This window comes from Balaenoptera borealis (genome assembly GCF_965194805.1).
Source record: "Balaenoptera borealis genome assembly, chromosome: 2".
Lineage (NCBI taxonomy): Eukaryota > Metazoa > Chordata > Mammalia > Artiodactyla > Balaenopteridae > Balaenoptera > Balaenoptera borealis.
This window is the reverse complement of record NC_138867.1, coordinates 165,785,691-165,806,157: the sequence shown is the minus strand read 5'-3', so window position 1 is coordinate 165,806,157 and position 20,467 is coordinate 165,785,691. Positions and strand designations below refer to the sequence as shown.

The 20,467-nt window shown below is 49.6% G+C and overlaps 2 protein-coding genes across 4 annotated transcripts; one reads left to right on the top strand and one right to left on the bottom strand.

The window, feature by feature from the left end:
• The first annotated feature begins 954 nt into the window (after window positions 1–954).
• NHP2 (NHP2 ribonucleoprotein) lies at window positions 955–4,962 on the top strand. Its single transcript, XM_082379583.1, has 4 exons — window positions 955–1,246; window positions 1,456–1,525; window positions 3,818–3,923; window positions 4,597–4,962. The coding sequence occupies exons 1-4, from the start codon at window positions 1,087–1,089 to the stop codon at window positions 4,720–4,722; spliced, it is 462 nt and encodes a 153-aa protein (XP_082235709.1). The 5' UTR covers window positions 955–1,086; the 3' UTR covers window positions 4,723–4,962.
• An 888-nt stretch (window positions 4,963–5,850) lies between these two features.
• Window positions 5,851–20,447, bottom strand: RMND5B (required for meiotic nuclear division 5 homolog B). Of its 3 annotated transcripts, XM_082379473.1 has the most exons (11): window positions 20,205–20,447; window positions 19,925–20,046; window positions 15,612–15,774; window positions 12,448–12,593; window positions 12,179–12,319; window positions 9,538–9,638; window positions 9,189–9,355; window positions 8,052–8,217; window positions 6,751–6,853; window positions 6,505–6,659; window positions 5,851–6,417 (listed from the first exon to the last, which is right to left on the bottom strand). In XM_082379473.1, the coding sequence occupies exons 3-11, from the start codon at window positions 15,748–15,750 to the stop codon at window positions 6,354–6,356; spliced, it is 1,182 nt and encodes a 393-aa protein (XP_082235599.1). In that variant the 5' UTR covers window positions 15,751–15,774; window positions 19,925–20,046; window positions 20,205–20,447; the 3' UTR covers window positions 5,851–6,353. The 3 variants fall into 3 exon arrangements, with proteins under 3 accessions (XP_082235599.1, XP_082235600.1, XP_082235598.1); XM_082379474.1 differs by lacking the exon at window positions 15,612–15,774 and having other exon boundaries at window positions 20,205–20,236; XM_082379472.1 differs by lacking the exon at window positions 20,205–20,447 and having other exon boundaries at window positions 15,612–15,758; window positions 19,925–20,049.
• Between the last annotated feature and the right edge of the window lie 20 nt (window positions 20,448–20,467).

Below are 20,467 nucleotides of genomic sequence, written 5' to 3'. Positions count from 1 at the left end.
GTTCCAAGACAGGGTACATGAAGTAAGTCAGAGGTACAAGATCCACCTCAGTCTAGGCCTGCTCGCCTCCCCAGCGTTACAGTCCATTAATCCTCTAGAGTTAACTGCAAACCGGGCGCCTACTCAGAGCTCTCCCCCACCACACCCCGAAGTCTCAACCCCAGTGTTCATGCTGTCTTCCCTCTCAGCTCTCGCCAGCTGTCTCCGCCATGAAAACAGAGAGTTAGGGGATGCCGGTGGGAGGTCGGCGGGAACTGCAATTTTAGATAGTTTGGTCAGGAGAACCTCTCCCGTGGTAAAAATCTGAGCAGATTCCTGCGGGAAGGGTGGGAGCGAGCCACCGGCTCCCTGGGGAACAGCGGTCTAGACCGAGGCACTCAGTGAGTGAGTGGGTCCATCCCTTGCCAGGAAAGAGAAAGCAGAGTGTGAAAAATCGTGCTGGAACGAAGGAATCGTTAGCACTGTCAGGCTTTACCTTAACCTTGGCACCTAGGGTACACCAGCCAGGACCAGTTCAGGACCCGGGACCTGACCAGGCTAGGCACTGCCTAACTAAGGGATCAGATTCTAAGGAGGTTTGGAATCACACCGAGCAGACTTCCCATTCTTCCAGTCCGGTCGCAGACCCCGCGCTTTCGGCAAGGATCCTGTCGCCTTAGATGTGGTCACGACCCTACAGGTACAGCCTCCTCCTCCTCCTCTTCCTCCCACCGCCTATTCTGTGACGCCGAACTCTCAGACGGGCCCAAGCCTGGGTCCTAGCGCCTTCTCACCTACTCCAGGGCCCGAATCCCTCAGGGCTCCGCCCTTCGCCTCCTGAACCCTCCGACTCCGGCCCTAATCCGCTCCGCCCCGCCCCGCCTCAGTTATGGGAGTGGCCCCGCCCCTACGGCCGAGACCCCGCCCCTCAGTGCTCTATATTTAAGGAGCTGGGCGTCAAGGATTGGTCAGAGTCGGAGACCTGAGTTCCTAATTGGTTATGGTGTACTGCCTGCTTCCCGCAGAGCGGCATGACCCGGAAGTGATTCCTGAAGCGCCGGCCGCGTGGATTAGCATCTTGGGCACTCGGTTGCCGCGGTCGCTGCCATGACCAAAATAAAGGCAGATCCAGACGGGCCGGAGGCTCAGGCGGACGCGTGCTGCGGAGAGCGCACTTACCATGAGCTGCTGGTGAATCTGAACCCCATCGCGCAGCCTCTGGCTTCTCGCCGCCTCACGCGGAAGCTCTACAAATGCATCAAGAAAGGTGCGGCGTGACTTTCCTGGTGGTCCAATGGTTAAGACTCTGCGTTTCCAGTGGAGGGGGCATGGGTTCGACCCCAAGGTGGGGAAGTTCCGCAGGCCGCGTGGCGTCGCCAAGAAAAAAAAAAAAGGTGCGGTGGACGCCGGGGTGAGCCGGGACAGGACGCGGGTGGCGGTCGGAGGTCCCCTCGACTGATTCTTCTGTCGTTGCAGCCGTGAAGCAGAAGCAGATTCGGCGCGGGGTTAAGGAAGTTCAGAAATTTATCAACAAAGGCGAGAAAGGGTAAGAACCCCCTCCCGCCGGATTTTGCATTTCTAAACGATGACGAAGGTATCCCTGCTACTTAGTAGGTAGTCGGTAAAAGAGCTATGACTCCTCCTCATGTGCAGAAGGTAAATTCCCCTCCGTACGGATGCTGATACATCACTTACACGAGCGCAAAGGGACACCATGGGGAAAGTGAAGTCCAGGGGAAGCGAATTGTATAAGCCAGCTCACTTAGGGTAGATCCCAGCTTCATTCATTCAGCGACTATTCACTGTCTACTCTTTTTCAGGCACTATACTATGGGGAGACAATGAATAATCAAATACACACAAAATTACAAGTGTCATAGGTAACCGTGAAGGAAAAGTACAGGGTGCAGTGAGAATGACTTCATTACCCTACATCTTTTCTTTCTGGCATTTATCAGAACCTGAAACTTATTTGCATTTTTATTCCCTGTATCTCCCACTAGGGTCAGAAAGTAAGCTCTTTGAGAACAGGAAAAAGCCTCTCATTGCTTTATTTTCAGAAGTGTCTGGTACATTGTAGGTGCTCCAGAGAGAAATAATGCTTGGGGGGATTTGATGCTCTATGGAGTCTGACCCAGGTGGGGTAGCTGAGGTCTGAAGATATAGGAATTAGTTTGTGGGCTGGGGGGGAGGGGAGGCATTCTGCCAGAAGAAAGTGGATTTCAGGGCAGGAGAGGGTAGTAGTGGGCAGAAATGCTACCTTTGCATGGGGTTTTTGTAAGCCATGGTAAGTTTAGTTTTTGTACTCAGAGCTTTGGAGGCCACTGAGGGTTAAAGCCAGGGAGTGACATAATTATGTTTACACCTTAAGAAGATTTTTCTGGCAACTTTGGAAAGGATCAGAGGTGGAAGAATAGATGGGGAAATTGAGATAGAAGGCTACTGTGGTATAGAAGAGGCAAGGGCAATTTTCGATTGGGTTAGTGATGGCGAGATGGAAAGAATTAAAGTGGATGGATGAGAGGACTTTCCGATATGGAGTGAAGAGGTGTGGGTTCCAGGCGAATGGACAGAGGGCGCACTCACTGAAATAGTGAATAGTGGAGGGAGCCAGGTTTGTATGGGAAGGTCATGAGTTTGGTTTTAGACAAGTTTTTGAGGTGCCTTTTAGACATATGAACCCTCTCCCTAGCAGAAATGTCAAACAGGAAAGTGGCTATAAGGGTTTGCAGTTTGGGAGAGGGTCAGGCTGGAGAGAATAGATTTGGGAGTTGTCAACACATAGTTGGCGCTTGAAGCCTTGGTTATGGATGGGGTCAGCTGGGGAGAAAGTACTGACAGGGCAGCCAAGGACCAGGCTGTGGGAACACCAGCATTTAAAGGCTACTGAGGAATTCCCTGGCGGTCCAGCAGTTAGGACTCCGTGCTTCCGCTGCAGGGGGCCCAGGGTTCGATCCCTGGTTGGGGAACTAAGATCCCGCAAGCCGTGCGGCAAAGCCAATAAAATAAAATAAAGGCTACTCAAAGGAAGAGGAGCCTGCAGAGGAGGAGAGTATATGAGGCGAAAGGAAAACTAGGAGTGTGGATGCAGTGCTTTGAACCAAGAGCTCTTTCCTTGTGTTTTCCTCTCACTCCCCTAGGGAACAGACTCTTCCCTCTGTGTCATCAGGGCTGCTGAGGCCCTTGTCCCAGAACCCCAACACCTTGCCAGCTAAGAGCCCTAGCTGAGGATTCTCTGGCAAGCTTTCATTGGTTCCCTGTCACTCTTGCGAATGATCCTGGAAGCACTCAGGGCCCTTAAATGTGACGAGTTTTTCTAGCCTTCTGCCTGCCCCATCCCCATCCGGGACTCCGGAGCCATCCCTGGTTCCCCAGCAGTAGCCAGCCCCTGTGTGTCTGGTGTCCTTCTGACTCTCCCGACCTTAGATGCTTCCCCTGCCTCCAGCTCCTCCACGGGCTGCCTGACGGATGTTCATCGTTCAGCTTTCCTCTCCAGTGTCACTTCCTGATTCACTTCCTGATCTTCCAAGGAGAGCTGAGCTCTTACTCCTTGGCATCTCTCTCATACCTCATCTGTCCCAGCACGTTATGCTTTGTCACACTTGGTGGCATTTACTTGTTGCCAAGCAGTAGAGATCACCTCCCCAGAGGAATGCACTCACCAAACAAACCTGCATGAATTTCTAAAGGTTGGGAGACACACATTAATAATTGGACTCTTTGAGGTCGGGGGCAGCTTACCCATCTCTGTACCCCCAAGGCCCAGCTCAGAGGCAACACTTATGACTGAAAGAGGGAACAAGCAAGCTGGAAATGACAGTGGTTTCTCTTATTTCAGGATCATGGTTTTGGCAGGAGACACATTACCCATTGAGGTATACTGCCATCTCCCAGTTATGTGTGAAGACCGGAATTTGCCGTACGTCTATATCCCCTCTAAGACGGTAAGGAGCACATGTGCCCCTGATCTTGGTCAGCACAGGAGGGAAGGTGTCTGGGATCAGGTATGTGGCAGCAGGCCATAGTGGGAAGGAGCGTGAGCTTTGGAGTTAAGACAGGCCTGGATGGATTCTTGGCTCTGCTGCTTCCTAGATGAGGGACTGCAGATAAGTTACCTCTCTGCACTTCCATTTCTTTCTTGTAAAATGGGAATCCCCTTCTCCATGGACTATGGGAATGAAACAGAAGGTGAACTTGGATATTTAAGTCCTATTAGGCAAGTGCAGTTTCAGAGGGGATGTTCTAGGGACCTGAAGCTGTCCTTACCCTTACACAGCAGAGGCCAGGTCTGGAGTCCAGGGAGTGGGGGATGGCAGGGACCTGGAAAGCATAGGCGCTGCCCAAGGGGACAGCCCCTGCTGGGCTGGAGCCCTTTCACAGTTGCCATGTGGAACTGTAGGCCCAGTGTTGCTGGACCACAACTCGAAGGTTGGCTGAGTTTAAATGGTGGCAACCAAGTCAAAATGTTAACATTGACTGACTAGCACGTGTGTCAACACTGACACTAGCAATAGTCTGTGGGCTGGATTAGGCTGGTGGATCATCAGTTTGTGACTCCCTGGTATACAGGTTGTGCTGCCTTCTTTCCAAACAGCCCTTCTTTTTCCTTCTCTGCAGGACCTGGGTGCAGCCGCTGGCTCTAAGCGCCCCACCTGTGTGATAATGGTCAAGCCCCACGAGGAATACCAGGAGGCCTATGACGAGTGCCTGGAGGAGGTACAGGCCCTGCCCCCGCCCATGTGAAGGACTTAGGCAGCAACCTGGGCACCTGCTCCAGAAGCTGTTGGATTGGTGGCGCACCAGCTGGCTGGCCTCCTGCTGCCCACATTCACGGCATCTCTGTGGTACCCTGAGGCACGTGTTCTTCCCAGATGGCTCCAACAGCTACTTCACGGCAGCAAAGCCAGCTTCTTCTCCATCAGTGCTATTTTCTGTTGAGCTTCAATGAAGATGACGTGGGAGAAGTAAATGCTGAAACTAAAATGTGCTGAGTCTGTGGGTGTTTTTTTAAGCAGCAGCTGCTGGTGGGGCTGAGGAGTTGGTGGGGAAGAAAGAGCAGAAGCAGCCTTTCTCCTCAGAGGACCCGAGGACTTGAAGAATGTTCAGTGCTAATGCTTGGCCACCAGAGCCAGTGCTAGACTCAAGCTGAGAACGGACCCTACTGCCCACCCTGCGCTCCGCTTCCAGAGTAGCTGGGAGCTGCAGGGCGAGCCAGTTGAGCCCAGGCCCCACTTCATCTAAGCCTGTAGCTCCTATGTCGGGGACACCCCCATTCCTCTTTTCTTTTTCCCCAAGAGCCTTAAATGCCACTGGGAAGCTGACAGAAGCAATGTACCCTCCCACACAGTAAATTTTAAATAGGTATATGAAGTTAATTGCAGAACCCCAGGCCATCTCTCCTGCTTGGCGTAATGGCCCCATAACCTAATCCCTTCAAACATTTTAGACTTATGGTGCCTTCCTGTTCTCAAAGGCCCAGCACAGGACTCAGTACACACAGCAGCCAAGCTTCAGGCACCCTGGAATAAACTGGAAGGACCTTGGGCTTGAGGGTTGGATCTGGTTTAAACTCCAAGCTCTTCTTGACAAGCTGTGAGCCTTTCTGGGCAAGTCATTTCATCTTCCTACATCCCTTCACACTCATTTCTAATAAGGAGGTAATACGATTTTATATGTGTATATGTAAAAGCACCTTGCCCAGGGTCTGCCATCTCCTAGCTTTTTCTCCCAATCAGATGCAGGTTGGGTTCTTTCGACTGGGCTCTGTGGCTGCCATGCTCCCAACCAGCAGCAATGGTTAGGCCATGCCCAGTACCTGTGCGCAGTGGGCACATGGTAATTCTTTGCCAGTGAAGCTAAAGGTGGGCAAAGTAAGGAGAAGGTCTGTGAATATATTTGCTCAAAGTTATAAAACAACGGCATTCAGTTCTATCCCAGACTATTTACAGTGGGAAATTGATGCATACAGTTGTGAGGCTGTACAGTGGGAGGAGTGGACACAAGCCTTGGTGTGGCAGTAAGAGACCTGGCTGAGGGCAGGATGGAAGACATCTGCTGTGCCCGCCAAGTCCTTTGCTTCTCTGTCAGTTGCTACTAAGTCAATAGCAAATATAATGAAGGGGAGACAGAGCAGGAGTACAGAGGCCAGAGTCTCCCTGCCCTTAGAGCCAAGGAGCCAGCTGCCGGATGTAGGCTGCTTCATCTCCCTCCTTGGCCTCTGCCAGAGGGCCACTCCAGCCCCTGCCTGTGGTGGCACTCCTCAGCCAGTTGCTGTGAAATGAACCACAGTCCACAGAAGCCAACCACCCCCACGGAGACAGACCAAGGCTCATGGGTGAAAAACCTCTTTCAGCAAAGTTCCTCCCAGGCAGGAATCAGAATATGATGCGTTTCCCATCTGCTGGGTTCTGCTCCATGGGACAGTAGGGACACTTCAGCCTACAAAGGGAGGAGAACCAAGAATGTCTCAGGGGGCCAACCAGCAGAAGGATCACGCCCAGGTGGAGCAGAGCACATGGAACTTACTTTCCTCCGTTAATGAGCTTGTTGAGTGCATCTCGGGAGATGACATGGCCACAAATGAGCTTGATGGGAGGGTTGGAATCTGACGTCTGCTGGCGGAGGATGGGGCACGCGAACACTGAGTGGTACCAGCACTTCATACCTAGTTCGATCTCAATCTGGGGAGGCCAGCAGAGGGGTGAGTCCCGCTTCCCATGGCGGCTGTCCTCCCCAGCGCCTCCTGCTGTACCTCCCCCTGCCAGGCCTCACCGGTAACTCATCCTTGTGACTCCAGACCCCAGTGCACTGCCTCTGCTCTATCACAGCTTTAATGTTCATCAGCACTGGCAGCGCCACACAGCCAGAGGCAAAGCTGCAGAACAAAGAGCAGGGGCTGGAGTGACCCTGACCAAGAACCCAGCAGACAGACAGAAGGACCAGCACATTGTTGGAATGTGACTTGGGACAAGGTTTCAAAGTGGCACTTGATCAAACCGGTCCTTAAAAATCTCTCAGGTCACGCATAAAGCCACATATGTACTTATGCGTCCAACTCTAAAGAGTCATTCTAATGCACCCCCAAATTTGAGAACCTATAATAAACACAAAAGGAACATCCAGGGGACAGATAATCTGTTCATCCCAAGCACTGATAAGTCCTTGGTGTGACAGGGACAGTGATGTCTGGAAGGGCCCCATCCTGCCTGTCTACCCCATTCCGTTGTCACAGTGCACCTCTGTAACTGCAATCAACCAGGGCACTTAGAAATGGGAAAAAGCAGATTCAGTTCTCACAAGGATTGGGCGGGGGGTGGGGAGCCGGCTGGCTGGAGCCTTGGGTACCAAACGCCTACAACATGCAGGGCAGTTGTGCGCAAAAGAACCGTCCTAAGGCACCGGTGTTCCCACTGGGAAAGACTTCTATAACCAGAGTCTGTGGTAACGAATTGGAGGGTGGAGCCTATCACAATGGGGCAAGGCGTGAGATTCCACAGCCAGCCTAAATAAAATACACCACTGTGGTGCGGTATGTGGCGGGGTCAGGTCCAGGTGACCTTTATTCCCTGTGAGGCCCTAGGAGCCTGTTTTCTCATGTAAAATAAGGGTAACAGTACCTCTAACTCCTTGGTTTGTTGTGAAGCCATGAGAAGAATATTAACTATAAAGGAGTCTTCTGAGTGAAAGCTCTCAGCACGTGTGACTCAGCAACTCAAGTCTCCCTGAAGGGAAGTCGTGTTTGAGAGATGAGGTGGCAAGAAGGCCAGGCTGTCAGAGGGTCCTGTGATAATCCAGGGGTGAGGTGCAGGAGACACAGACCTCACTCACGAGACCTTACAAAATGGGAACCTTGACCCTGCCATTGACCTTGTGGTGATCCCAGGCCACAACTCTTTCTAAATCTGTTTCTCCAACTGTAGAAAGAAAGGTAATTCCTATCTGGAAGAATGACTAAGACAGGCAGTTTAGGTCTGTGAAGGCACCAAGCACCATCCCTGGACGTGGCAGGGCCTTGGAAAATTGGGTTTCCCTCAACCCTCCCATTTGTGCTGCCCCCACAGGGCTGGCTGTACCTGACGCTGAGGGGTGACTCCACAGAAAGGCCCAACAGGGAACAAGCATCGCGTGTAAAGGTCTCACAGATCTCGGCCCAATGGCTGTTGTCCAGGAGGTGGCAGTAGGGTGACTTCTCCAAGCCCAGCCGCAGGTATACCAGACTGCCCATCATCACCTGGATCTCTACAAGGCAAGGGGGAATCAGGGTACAAGGAGGCAGCCTTTTCCCAGGGCTCCGTGTCCAGCCCTGCGGAGGCAGGGCTGCAGAGGCAGTATGAGGAGCAGGCTCAGCCCCATGGCTCCCAGGCCCGAGACCTGACCAAATGGGGGTTAAAACGCCCTCTGGCAAAACCAGTTTTCCCTACAATCCAGTGAGGAAGTGGGGTCTCAAGCCTGCTTCTGTGGCAATCATGACCCCACAGCATGAGGTAGGGAGGGGTTTCGGTTTCCCTCCCATGCTTTCAGCTGCACCAAGGAGCGAGCTCAGGCCAGCGCTCATGTCTCTATTCTCCAACACTAGCTAATCCCCCCCTTGCCTTTTTTTTTTTTTGGCCACGCCTTGTGGCATGCAGGATCTTAGTTCCCTGACCAGGGATCAAACCCATGCCCCATGCAATTGGAAGTGTGAAGTCCTAACCACTGGACTCCAAGGGAATTCCCTAATCTCCCTTTTTAAAAAGCTTTCAGGAGGCAGCAGTATCTAGCTAAGACTTCATAACATTGCTGGGTTTTCATGCTGTTTATCTCTAAATAAAATGTGAAGTAATAAATGTGAGTGGAGCTAAAGAAAAAAGTTACTAGTAGTCGGGTGGTTACTAATTGTGAACATCTGGAAGGTGAGGCTCAAACAACTGAGGTTTGGAATTCCTACTGTGAGGCAGAGCAGCATGAGGGCACGCGTGTTGTGGGCAGGCCTGGTGAGCTCTGGGTGGGGGTGTGGCACGTGGCTGGGGACCAGAGGTGGTGTGAGATGAAGCTAGGAGGGTATGGCAGAGGCGGTGAGGAAGGGCCTTGAGTTTGGAGTTCACCTGGGCGACAGTGGGGGAGGGGTTCCGGTAACACACAGCCCCACGTGGGGCAGGGACGGGCCATCCCAGACGTGCTGATGTCCGCCAGAGCCCAGCAGTGCCCACCCTGGCACTCAGGGCACGTACCCCGCTGGTGAAGCCGAGCAAAGGGCTGGAAGTGCCGGGCGTAGCTGAGGGCCTCCAGCTGCTTCTCAGGGCCACCTGCCAGGAGGCGGATGAAGTGCAGTCGGTGCAGCTTGAACTCCAGGGAGCTGTTGAGCTCGAGCAGGCGCTGCCTGTGGGAGACGGCCCATCTGGGAAGAAAGGGGCCAGCTGAGTGTGGAGCTGGTGGGGCGAGAGAAGGGGCCCTGGCAGAGCCTCCAAGAGCCTATGTGAGGCCCGTGAGACACAGCTGGAGACGTGTCAAGTACGCTGAGTGAGGTGAAGAGCACAGACAAGCCCTGTCCCCTGCGGGCCCACCCAAGGGCCAACGTACTCCAATGCTGGCCCCAGGTCTTGTTCATGCAGAGCTTCCAGGATTCGATTCAACTCCAGGAAAGGCTGCTTGAAATCCAAATCCACATTCAGTGTTGATTCCTAGAGGGAGAGAGAACAATTCACCACTGGAGGACAGTGTTTCCAAAATTCTCTGCTCTACGCCTAATAAAACCTCATCCACCAAAGACAAGCTAGAGAGGGCCAGGTTTTGCATGAGGAGCCATGGTCTCTTGCCAGCCACCTGGACCCCTCTTATTCCCAGTTCAGTTCTGGGAGGCTGAGTGCTACATGCTGGCCTCCTAGAGAGCAGACTGCAAACCCCACCCCACCTGCTGGGGTACTGGAGACCCACACTGAGTAGCATGGAGCGAAAATGATTCCTTTTCAGTCCCCCTAATTACATTAAGGGAAAGTATCCTTTACTTTCACTTCTAGTGTGTCTTCAACACCTAACAAGTGCTACTTCGTCATTTTACTAATCTTCCTTTTTAAGAAAGGGATTACCAGGCACTCAGACCTCTGGCTGGCAACCAACTCTAGCTAGAAATTAATAACTTCACTTTTCATTGTATATATATGTATTTTATATTTTAAAATTTATTTTATTTATTTGTGGCTGCGTTGGGTCTGTTGCTGCGCACGGGCTTTTCTCTAGTTGAGGCGAGCAGGGGCTACTCTTGGTTGTGGTGCACGGGCTTCTCATTGCAGCTTCTCTTGTTGCGGAGCACAGGCTCTAGGTGCGCAGGCTTCAGTAGTTGTGGCACGCGGGCTCAGCAGTTGTGGCTCACGGACTCTAGAGCACAGGCTCAGTAGTTGTGGCGCACGGGCTTAGATGCTCCGCAGCATGTGGGATCTTCCCGGACCAGGGCTTGAACCCGTGTCCCCTGCATTGGCAGGTGGATTCTTAACCACTGCGCCACCAGGGAAGCCCCCATTGTATATATTTTTATAGCTACTCTCTTTTTACATCAGGGGCACTGATTTCTAAAATTTATTTAAAGAAGCAACAAAAGCAAAAAATAAAAAGTAGGACTACATCAAACTAAATTTAAAGCTTCTGCACAGCAAAGGAAACCATCAACAAAATGAAAAGGCAACCTACCAAACGGGAGAAAATATGTGCAAATCGTGTATCTGATAAGGGGCTAATATCCAAAATATACAAAAACTCATATAACTCAATAGCAAAAAAAAAAAACTTAAAAAATGGAGAGAAGATTTGAATAGACATTTTTCCAAAGGAGACATCAAAATGGCCAACAGGCACATGAAAAGATTCTCTACCTCAATCATCAGGGCAGGGCAATGCAAATCAACACCACAGTGAGCCATCACCTTGTACTTGTTAGAATGGTTATTATCAAAAAGATAAGAAGTAACAAGTGTTGGCGAGGATGTGGAGAAAAAGGAACCCTCGTGCACCACTGGTGGGAATGTAGATTGGTGCAGCCGCTATGGATAACAGTATGGAAGTTCCTCAAAAGATTAAAAATAGAGCTACCTATGATCCAGCAATTCCACTTCTGGGTACTTATCTAAAGAAAATGAAAACACTAACTTGAAAAGATATCTGCACCCCCATATTCATCGCAGCATTATTTACAATAGCCAAGATAAGGAAACAACATAAGTGTCCATCAATGGATGAATGGATAAAGAAGATGGTGTGTGTGTGTGTGTGTGTGTGTGTGTGTGTGTGTAAAATGAAATATTATTCAGCCATTAAAAAAGTAGGAAAGGGCTTCCCTGGTGGCGCAGTGGTTGAGAATCTGCCTGCCAATGCAGGGGACACGGGTTCGAGCCCTGGTCTGGGAAGATTCCACATGATGCGGAGCAACTAGACCCGTGAGCCACAATTACTGAGCCTGCGCGTCTGGAGCCTGTGCTCCGCAACAAGAGAGGCCGCGATAATGAGAGGCCCATGCACCGCGATGAAGAGTGGCCCCCACTTGCCGCAACTAGAGAAAGCCCTCACACAGAAACGAAGACCCAACACAGCTATAAATAAAAGTAAATAAATAAATAAAAGTTAAAAAAAAAAAAAAAAGTAGGAAAATCCTGTCATTTGTGGTAACATGGATGGACCATTATGCTAAATGAAATATGTCAGACAGAGAAAGACAAATACCATATGAACTCATATGTGGAATCTAAAAAAGTTTTTTTTAAGAAAACCAAGCTCATAAATACAGAGAACAGATTGGTGGTTACCAGAGGTGCAGGGTAGGGTGTGGGAGAAATGGGTGAACTGTTTTTGTTTTTTTTTTAGTTTTAATAAATTAAATACAATTTTTAAAATAGCTATTAACCCGTTTAAGGAAAGAATGCATCAACGGAAAGGAGCTGGTCTACAATGGAAGCAAAGTTAAGGGGTGATCTTGGAGGAAACGTTGGACTTCCCATGTGCAGTCCAGAGGGGAGGATGCCCTGCCAGGCCAACTGTCCACTGGAAACAGGTCTCTGGGAACAGGTATCCCTATCAGACAATCAGAGCTGATGACATACATATCTGAGTCATGTAAATAAACTGACCTGTCTGGATACAAGAAAAAAATAATAACGGGGTCCTAATATAAAGAAAACTACCAAGTAGAAAGCAGAACAGGCAGGTACCAGTGCCCTCCCAGCGGGCTCGTTACCTGGCACAGCTCCTCAGCAACACTGAGCATGCCCTGCTGGTACAGGTGCTCCAGGATGGCCATCTGCAGGATCTGCTGCTGCTTCTCCCGAGAGTCCCACACTGCGTCGGAGACTACACCGCAAATCTCAGAGTCAAAGTTCTGACGAGGATGAGAGACAGGGCCCTGTGACTCAGGGTCTCACTTCTCACACTGGCTTCCTGAGAAGCCCTGCTACACACTAGCAGCAGGTGTTCCCGCCCCCAGTCCGGGGCCACCCACATGCTCACCCTGTCAATGGCTTTGCCCACTCGGGAGACACTGCTGTGAATGTCCTTGTGGTCTGAAGCCAGTTTCTGCACGGTGTCTTTTATCTTCCGGCAGCACTGAGACATCACCAGGGAGAGGGTGGCTGAGAGAGGGGTCCCCTGGAGGGCTGCAGAGAAACACTGGCAATGAGTCAGGACACAGAGGAGCAGACCTTGTCCCTGCCTCCTTATTCTAAATGCCAGCATGGAGGCCGGGAAGCAGCCCTGAACTCCAAAGTGAAAGCTTCTACTACAGGTCCTGCCACTTTTTAACTACATGACTTGGAATTGGTCAAGTGGGACATGCCGGTTCATCTCTCAGAGTCTTCATTTCCTCATCTGCAAAATGGGGGTGATAGCACTGGCCTTGTAGGTTGCTGTGAAATGAAGATGATTTGGCACTTACTGTGGGCAAGTACTTGGTTTTAGCTCATTTAATCCTCATCACCATTCTATGCAGTGGGCACTGTTAGTATCTTGTACTACAGCTGAGGAAGCTGAGGCAGTAACTTGCCAGATGTCACAGCAGTGATCTGAAGCCCAGGCTCCTCACCACCACACCAGATGGCTCCTTATTATCTTGAGGGAGACACCCTGTGGGAAGGCTTTGAACCATAAAGTATTGTCCCCATGTTAATGCCTCTAATTAACCCAGAGGACACCAGGCAGGCCAGGGTCCTCCAGGGAAGCACAAGGACATTTCTGGCTCAGGATGCCAGGTTTACAGTGGTTTCCACCCCCCATGGCTGGATGAGCCACACGAACTACCAAGAGCACGTGGGGCTTGGAATAGAGAAGGGCAGACAGGGCACGGGTCCCTTCTTCCAGCCCAGCATCTACACCCCTTCTTTAGATGGAAGCACCTTGGTTCAGGGAAGAAAACACGACCCAGGGAAGGGAACGTGACCCAAGAGGGCCAGGGAGCGTCTCAAGCTCCGAGACCAGAAGCCCTGGAAGACAGAAGCATTCTGCCAGGTTGCTAAACAAACAAAAGTGAACTGGAGTTGCTGGAGCACCATGGCCACCTCAGGGGAGCACTGCTCTGAGAATGAAGCCAGTGTAGATTGAAGGTATCACATGAGCACTTAGATCCAACTGGGCTGGACCTTTCAGTTACCTGAATCTATAAATCCAGCAACCATACCCCCTTTGTTTGTTTAAGCTAGTCTGAACTAGGTTTCTGTCACCTGTAACCGAATGAGTCCTGACAAATACAAACAGGAGGTGGTGGCTGGGCCTACTCCTACTAGGATGGCTATAACCAAAAAGACAGGTGATAACAAGTGTTGGTGAGGATGTGGGGAAACTGGAACCCTCATACATAGCTGGTGGGAATATAAAATGTTGCAGCTACTTTGGAAAACAGTGTGCCAAACAGTGTGCACACAAAACAGTGTGCCAACATTTCCTTCAAAAAGTTGAACAGAGAGTTACCATATGACCCAGCACATAAAAAAAGAATGAAGTACATGGTACAACAGGGATGAACCTTGAAAACACGCTAAGTGAAAGAATATAAAAGGCCACATATTATATGATTCCATTTATATGAACTGTCCAGAATAGGTAAGTCCATAGAGAGAAAGTATATTAGTGGTTGCCAGGGGCTGGGGGAGAAGGAGAAATGGAGTGATTATTAATGGGTGGGGGATTCTTTTTAGAGAGATGAAAATGTTCTGTAATTAGATAGTGGTAAAGACTGTACAATTCTGGAAATATACTAAAAACCCACTAAATTGTACACTTTAAAAGGGTGAATTTTAATGTGAATTATAGCTCAATCAAAAAAAAAAGGACATAGGAACTAGGGGTTACCTCTGGTCAAATCTAAGACAATTTGATCATCAAAATAAATAATAACAGTAATGGATTATAACCCATTGAATAATATAAGAATTTATGAGTATGAACTTGGAAGGAAGGAAGGAAGGAAGGGAGGGAGGAAGGAAGGAAGAAAGAAGGAAGGGAAAGCTCCTTTCTTATAGTTAAATGCCAACTAATAAGTGTATAGGGAATGATAGACCAGGAAAAATCACCCATGTTGCAACTAACTTTGTAATGATTGGTTCACGCAAGAATCATCAATGAATGCTAAAACCAGTGGGCAGAGTCTGAGAAAGCACAGGAAATTTATATAGTCTCAAAGTACCTCCCCACAAATTACTTATTGATTAACTCTAAAGAAAGAAATATTAACCTTAGGGTGTAGGAACCTGGCAGACACCATCTTAACCAAAGATCTTGATCAAAGTTAACATCACCCATAATGGAACAAGCTGATACCTTGTACCTCCTGATGTGATGCACTGAGAAACACATCAGTTCTGAAGTACTCTTGCCCAAAATGCAAAAAAATAATGAGGAAACAGCAAACAAATCCAAATCGAGAGACGTTCTGCAAAATCACTGGCTTTAATGTTTCCAAAATGTCAATGTCATGAAAGGCAAAGGCAGGTGGAGGAAATGTCCCAGATTTAAAAAACTAAAGATTAGACACAAGAAACTAAGTGCAATGCTTGATCTTGGATCGGATCCTGGACTGGAAAATAAAATTTAAATGTTTTACGAAAATTATTGGGTAGTGGCAAATTGAAATATGAGCTATATTCATTAGGTCATATTATTAATGTCTAACTTCTTGATTTTAATAATTATACTGTACTTACGTAAGAGAATGCCCTTGATCTTAGGACATATACACCGAAGGCTTAGGTGTATGATATCTGCAGCTTACTTTCTAATGGTTTTAAAAGTAATACGAATAGGCAAGAAAACTGATAAAGCAAATATGGCAACATACTAGCAGTTGGTGAATCTTGGTGAAGGGTATATATGAGCTCTTTATACTGTTCTTAGGACTATTCTGTAAACTTGAAATTATCTTAAAGTGTCTTAGACATTCAAAATAGAAAAGCAAATTGAAAACAAAACGTAAATGAAGATAATCTCAGGTAAATTAATAATTTCTGTTGGGCTTTTTGAAATAGCTCAGAGACTTATTCCCCTTCGAAGAGGCCTAGGGATCCATGTATCAATGCCCTAACCATCATCCTTCCAGAACCCTATTATCAAGCAGCCTTGGGGGGGGGGGGGTCTCCTAGGCCCCAAGGGAGGCAGGTGTGGGGCTCTAGTGGGGGGACACCCACCTGCGCTGGCCAGCTCAGCCCGCAGCTGGCCCACGTAGTGCAGCAGCTCCTCCAGGCTCTGCTCACAGTGCTGCCCATAGGTCAGGAACTTCTGCAGGACCTTGTCCACCTCTCTCTCCACACTCGCACACTGCTCCATGGCAGCCACTGTGTCAGGCCCCACCTGGGCCAGAGGGGCACAGTGAGGAGGGCTCCCAGATCCCACCTCACCATTCCCGTCTCATGCATCAATGCTTAGAAATTCCCAGCTTAACGTATCTGTACAGAGCTTCCATCACCCCCAGCCAGGGTGCCCAGTGGAGGTGCAGGTAGGCGTGAGGACGGGTTTTCTGAATCATGGTGAGAAAATTACTCTGTTTTCAACTCTTTTCATTAGAATCCTTGTTCATCTCTTTTTTATTTTTTTTGGCTGCGCCGCAGCATGCGGGCATCTTAGTTCCCCGACCAGCGATCGACCCTGTGACCCCTGCAGTGGAAGCGCGGAGTCTTAACCACTGGACCGCCAGGGAAGTCCCCTCATCTCTTTTTTAATCGGAAAAGACAGCAGGCCTTGCAGAGCCCTGAGCAGGGAATACTATCTATGCTATCTAAGTAGAAATCCATACATACATCGCATATTCTAATGTTTCATGTATTTTCATACGTTCATTATGGCCACCTCTTCACTTAGTGGACTTGGTTTTCCATGTACTATAGTGACAGAAGCCATGAAGGCAGTCCTTGAATGGCTAATGCTTGAAAGCACAGCCTATGGAACAAATGCTGACCACAACGACCTGAGAGGCCTTGCCCACCACTCCTACCTCAGCCTCCCTGCCGCTTGCCCACAGACAGGCAGCTCATATTCCCTTGTTCCCTCACAGCTCTGTGCCTTGGTATGCTCTCCACCACCCCTCACTTCCTCGACTACTTGAGAAGCTGGCCCATCCTTTCCAAGGCAGCTCAGAGGTCATCTCCTTCTGCAGCTGTCCCTAGCCTGCTCTCACCTGGCTCCCTCCACTCTCACTTGGCACCCTTCTATTTCAGTTTTGATCACTGGGTAACGATCTGTTTGAGGGCTTGCCTCCCCCACTAGACTAGAACATCTCTTGTTGTAAAACTCTTCCTCCTCATGATACCATTGATGAAAGTTGACTTTTCTTGTCCCACCTTTCCTACCACTAAGGTCCCACTCCTAAGTCTCTTCAACACTGGGCCACTGCTCCCCTCCATTTCAGAGCAGCCTTTGACACTGAACACATGGACGATCCTTAAAATGTTGGTGATAGAGTTGACTTCGCTCCCCATCTTTCCATCTATGGGATTTGAAGTGAGAGGGCTCTGTCAAATGCACCTCTCAAACGTTCAAATCTAGCCAGTTGTTCATTCTCTCAAAGAAGGGTACAGAGTAACATCACAAAGAGAATTCTGTGTCCAAAGTGACCATCGGGATTCTCCCAGTCTCACCAGACTCTCTTCCCATTCCCACCAGTACTGTTAGCCCTGGCTCCATCATCTTGGCCCAACCTGTAGCCACTATCTCCTTATCAGACAGGGGGTGAGTGATGGAGAAATGGTACCCAGGGCCTTGAGATGTATTTATGCCCTCCCTCCTTATGGTTGACACTATCACACTAGAATTTGTTAATCAGGGTGTCTAGAAGACATGCCCCCCTCTTCATGCTCCCTGAGGAAATACCCTATAACTGGAATATGAACCATTACAGGCAAAATATAACAGGGACACTTGTTGGAAATAATATAATAATAATTATTGCTATGAATAGTTAATATTTCATAGGGGCTTATTATGTGACAGGCGCTGTTCTAATGACTTGGCATGCATTAACCAATTCACTTAATTCTTAAAAAAGCACTATGAGGTAAGTACAATTATTAGACCTACTTTATGGATGAGAAAATGAAACTCAGATTAAATAAATTGCTCAAGGTCACGTAGCTGGGAAGTAGAGGACCTGGAACCGAAGCTGGGCCGTCTGGCTCCAGGCTCCAGAGCCCTTCTCTGAAGCACAGTCCTCTCTGGACCAGCTTAACAGGCCACCATCTCACCAGGAAAGGAAAGCAGCCAATATTTGTGGTTGGAATGAGTGTACAGCAATGATCAATGATGACAAGAAACAGGAAAGTAACCACAGAGCCTGTGAGATGATCAACCAGGAAAGATGGCAGTACAAAAGAATGTTTGCCAAGAGTGGGAACCAGAATCACAATTTACTGAAAATAAACACAGCTCAAGAAAGGTTACAACCTCACCAAGGTCACATCAACTAATACCAGGATTATCAAAGGGAAGCCCAAGTCAGCATCCTGAAATTGTATTAAAAAGCTGAGGGAGGAGATGGGTACAAGAATTTTCATCCCATTGCTGTGTTGTGGCAGGGAGTTTGAGACAACCCAGGGGTCTACGGGAAGTGATAAGTCAAGTAAAATGTGGGAGATGCGTCTATGGAAACCTGGGTAGCACTGAGAAACCATGTTCCGGATATACCCACAGCAACATCGTAAGATCCCAAAACATGGTACTGAAGGGAAAAAAAAGAAACAAAGTGAAGTCCAGGCAGAATACCATTTATGTTTTTAAAAAAATATATGCATACAACCAAGGACACACGCAAATAAAAGGATATGTACCAAATACATCAGAGTGGTTTGCTGCAGTTGGGTGGGGGGGGGGGGGGAGGGAATGGGGGGAATGGGGATAAAGGGGAATATGCAAACAAATGCAAAGGAGAAAAAGGGCCTGTATGGACCAGTTAAATGTACACTGAACTGATAAATGTGATTACCTCAATAAAATTTTTTTAATAAAATAAACGAGATGGGAAAACAGAACTGCTTGCAGGTATTCCATCCGAAAAGCCCAAGAGGCCAATTCAGCCTGTACAGGGTTAGCCACTCTGCCTTAATCACAGCCGGTCATCTTCACCAGGCACAAGGATGGATGAGTGTGAGTTTGTCTTCAGGATTAATCCAGGGAATTTCATTTCCATTATCCTAAGCCCTCCTCCCCAAGGTCTCACATGGACAGAAATTATCTACCAGGGTGATCACCCCAAAACAACACATCAGATCCTGTCACCCCTTTACACATCACTGCCATGGTTTGACATGCATGCCCTCTGCAATTGTACATTCACTTCCTTTGCACAAGCTATTCCTGTGTCTAGAGTGCCCTCCATGCTTCTCTGCACGGAGAACACAAGATGCCGTTTAATCATGAAGCCCATGAAGCTCTCAATGAAATCTCCCTGCCTCCTCCTCTGCTTCACAAACCAAACCTCTCTCAAGGGCCCCTATACCCCACACATCTGAGTTCTCAGCACTGCGGCACAGTAAACCGCCTATTCACACGTCTGTCTCCCCGCACTAGACTGAGCTGCTCAGGGCTGGAGTCCAATCTCATCCTCTGTCCCCTCAGTGCCCAGCCCAGGGCCTGGTCCACAGGGGGTACATCCATTTCCTAACTAGGGGGCCTGAGCTCAAACTTGTCACAGTTGGGCAGGAAGAGACATGAGTGTAATACTGAAATCCCCACCAAGGCCTGCATAGGGGTTTTGTCCCCAGTCTTCAGCATCCTAACACAAGACAGCCCCTTCTGGGGCCAGGGGAGAAGAAGGGAAGTTTGCGCAAATCACAGAAAGGTCCCCTTTGCCTGACACAGAACTGGAACAACCTCCACTGACCCAACACTTAATCTTTTCACCCCCCATCTCTATCCAGTCTTCACCTTACACATCACTCCTCTGCTTAAAACCCAACAGATTTCCACATACTCAGAATAAGTATGGGAGATGGGTCTACAAGGTTCTATGTGAGTCAACTCCCAACCACCTCTCCAACTTCATCTCCTACCACTCTCTTCCTCAATGGCCATATTCCAACCACACGAGTCTTCTTTCTATATCTTGAACATCAGTTTATTTCTACCTCAGCGCTTTTTCCCTCTGCCTGGAACACTCTTTCAGATCTCCCTATGACTGGGTCCTTATTAGGGTTTCAAACGCATTTCTTCAGAGATGCTCTCCTAGACCACAGTATCTAATGCTGCCCCCTCTGCCCCACCCCATACCTATTAGTCTATCATATCACCCTGTTCCTTTTCTTCATTGCACATCTTTATTTCAAGTTTCAAATCTTTCTTCTGTCATTAACCAAACCTGGAAAGAGGAAACAGCCCACCAGTCTTCTTGGACTACAGCCCCTCCTGGGAGTTTCACCTGCATTAGCATGCAAATTACTGGCAAACTCCTACTCATCCTTCAAAAGACCTTAGTCGAATGCCCTGCCTGGCTCCCACGTCCGCAACGGGTTACCTCCGGCTCGGCAGGGTCGCAATAGGATGGGACGTGTGAGTTCGAGCTACTCCCCAGGTAGGGGCGGCTCCCCGAAGGGCCTCTGAGAATGTGGGGGTCCAACTCCCGGTCCTGGCCGACGTCTGAGGAGAAAACAAACCCAAGGGCGGACTGGTGAGGGGGCTTAGTCCCGAGGCTTTGCAGAAGACCCGGGGCCTGGGAGCCTGCGTAGCCGAGCAGCCACCCACCGCGCTCCACCCTCGGACCGCACCTCCCGGCAGGGAAACCAGCCGGCTCTCACCTGGTCCCGCAGCCCGGGCCCTGGTTTCCGGCGTCGCTGTCAACGGAACCGGAAGCTGCGGCAGTTCCTCCGAGGCTCCGGATTCGCCCACTCGCGGCTCAGCGGAGGGGTGGCCGAGCCTCCCCCTCCCGCGCACGAGTGGAGTCGCCCGCAGGGTCAGGGCGGCAGCTGGAAACCGCACCTCCGACCGTCGGGGGGCTGCGCCGGGGCTCCCCCGGGAGCCCGAGGCCGCCGGCCCGGCCCCGACTCTGCATGTCTGATGG

Excerpts from the sequence above, each read along its gene's own strand:
- NHP2 (XM_082379583.1), top strand. The coding sequence starts at position 1,087 with ATGACCAAAATAAAGGCAGATCCAGACGGGCCGGAGGCTCAGGCGGAC. Across the intron at positions 1,247-1,455 it reads CTACAAATGCATCAAGAAAG|CCGTGAAGCAGAAGCAGATT; the intron begins GTGCGGCGTGAC and ends CTGTCGTTGCAG. Across the intron at positions 1,526-3,817 it reads ATCAACAAAGGCGAGAAAGG|GATCATGGTTTTGGCAGGAG; the intron begins GTAAGAACCCCC and ends CTCTTATTTCAG.
- RMND5B (XM_082379473.1), bottom strand. The coding sequence starts at position 15,750 with ATGGAGCAGTGTGCGAGTGTGGAGAGAGAGGTGGACAAGGTCCTGCAG. Across the intron at positions 8,218-9,188 it reads TGCTCGGCTTCACCAGCGGG|AGATCCAGGTGATGATGGGC; the intron begins GTACGTGCCCTG and ends CTTGCCTTGTAG. Across the intron at positions 6,660-6,750 it reads GTCACAAGGATGAGTTACCG|ATTGAGATCGAACTAGGTAT; the intron begins GTGAGGCCTGGC and ends TGGCCTCCCCAG.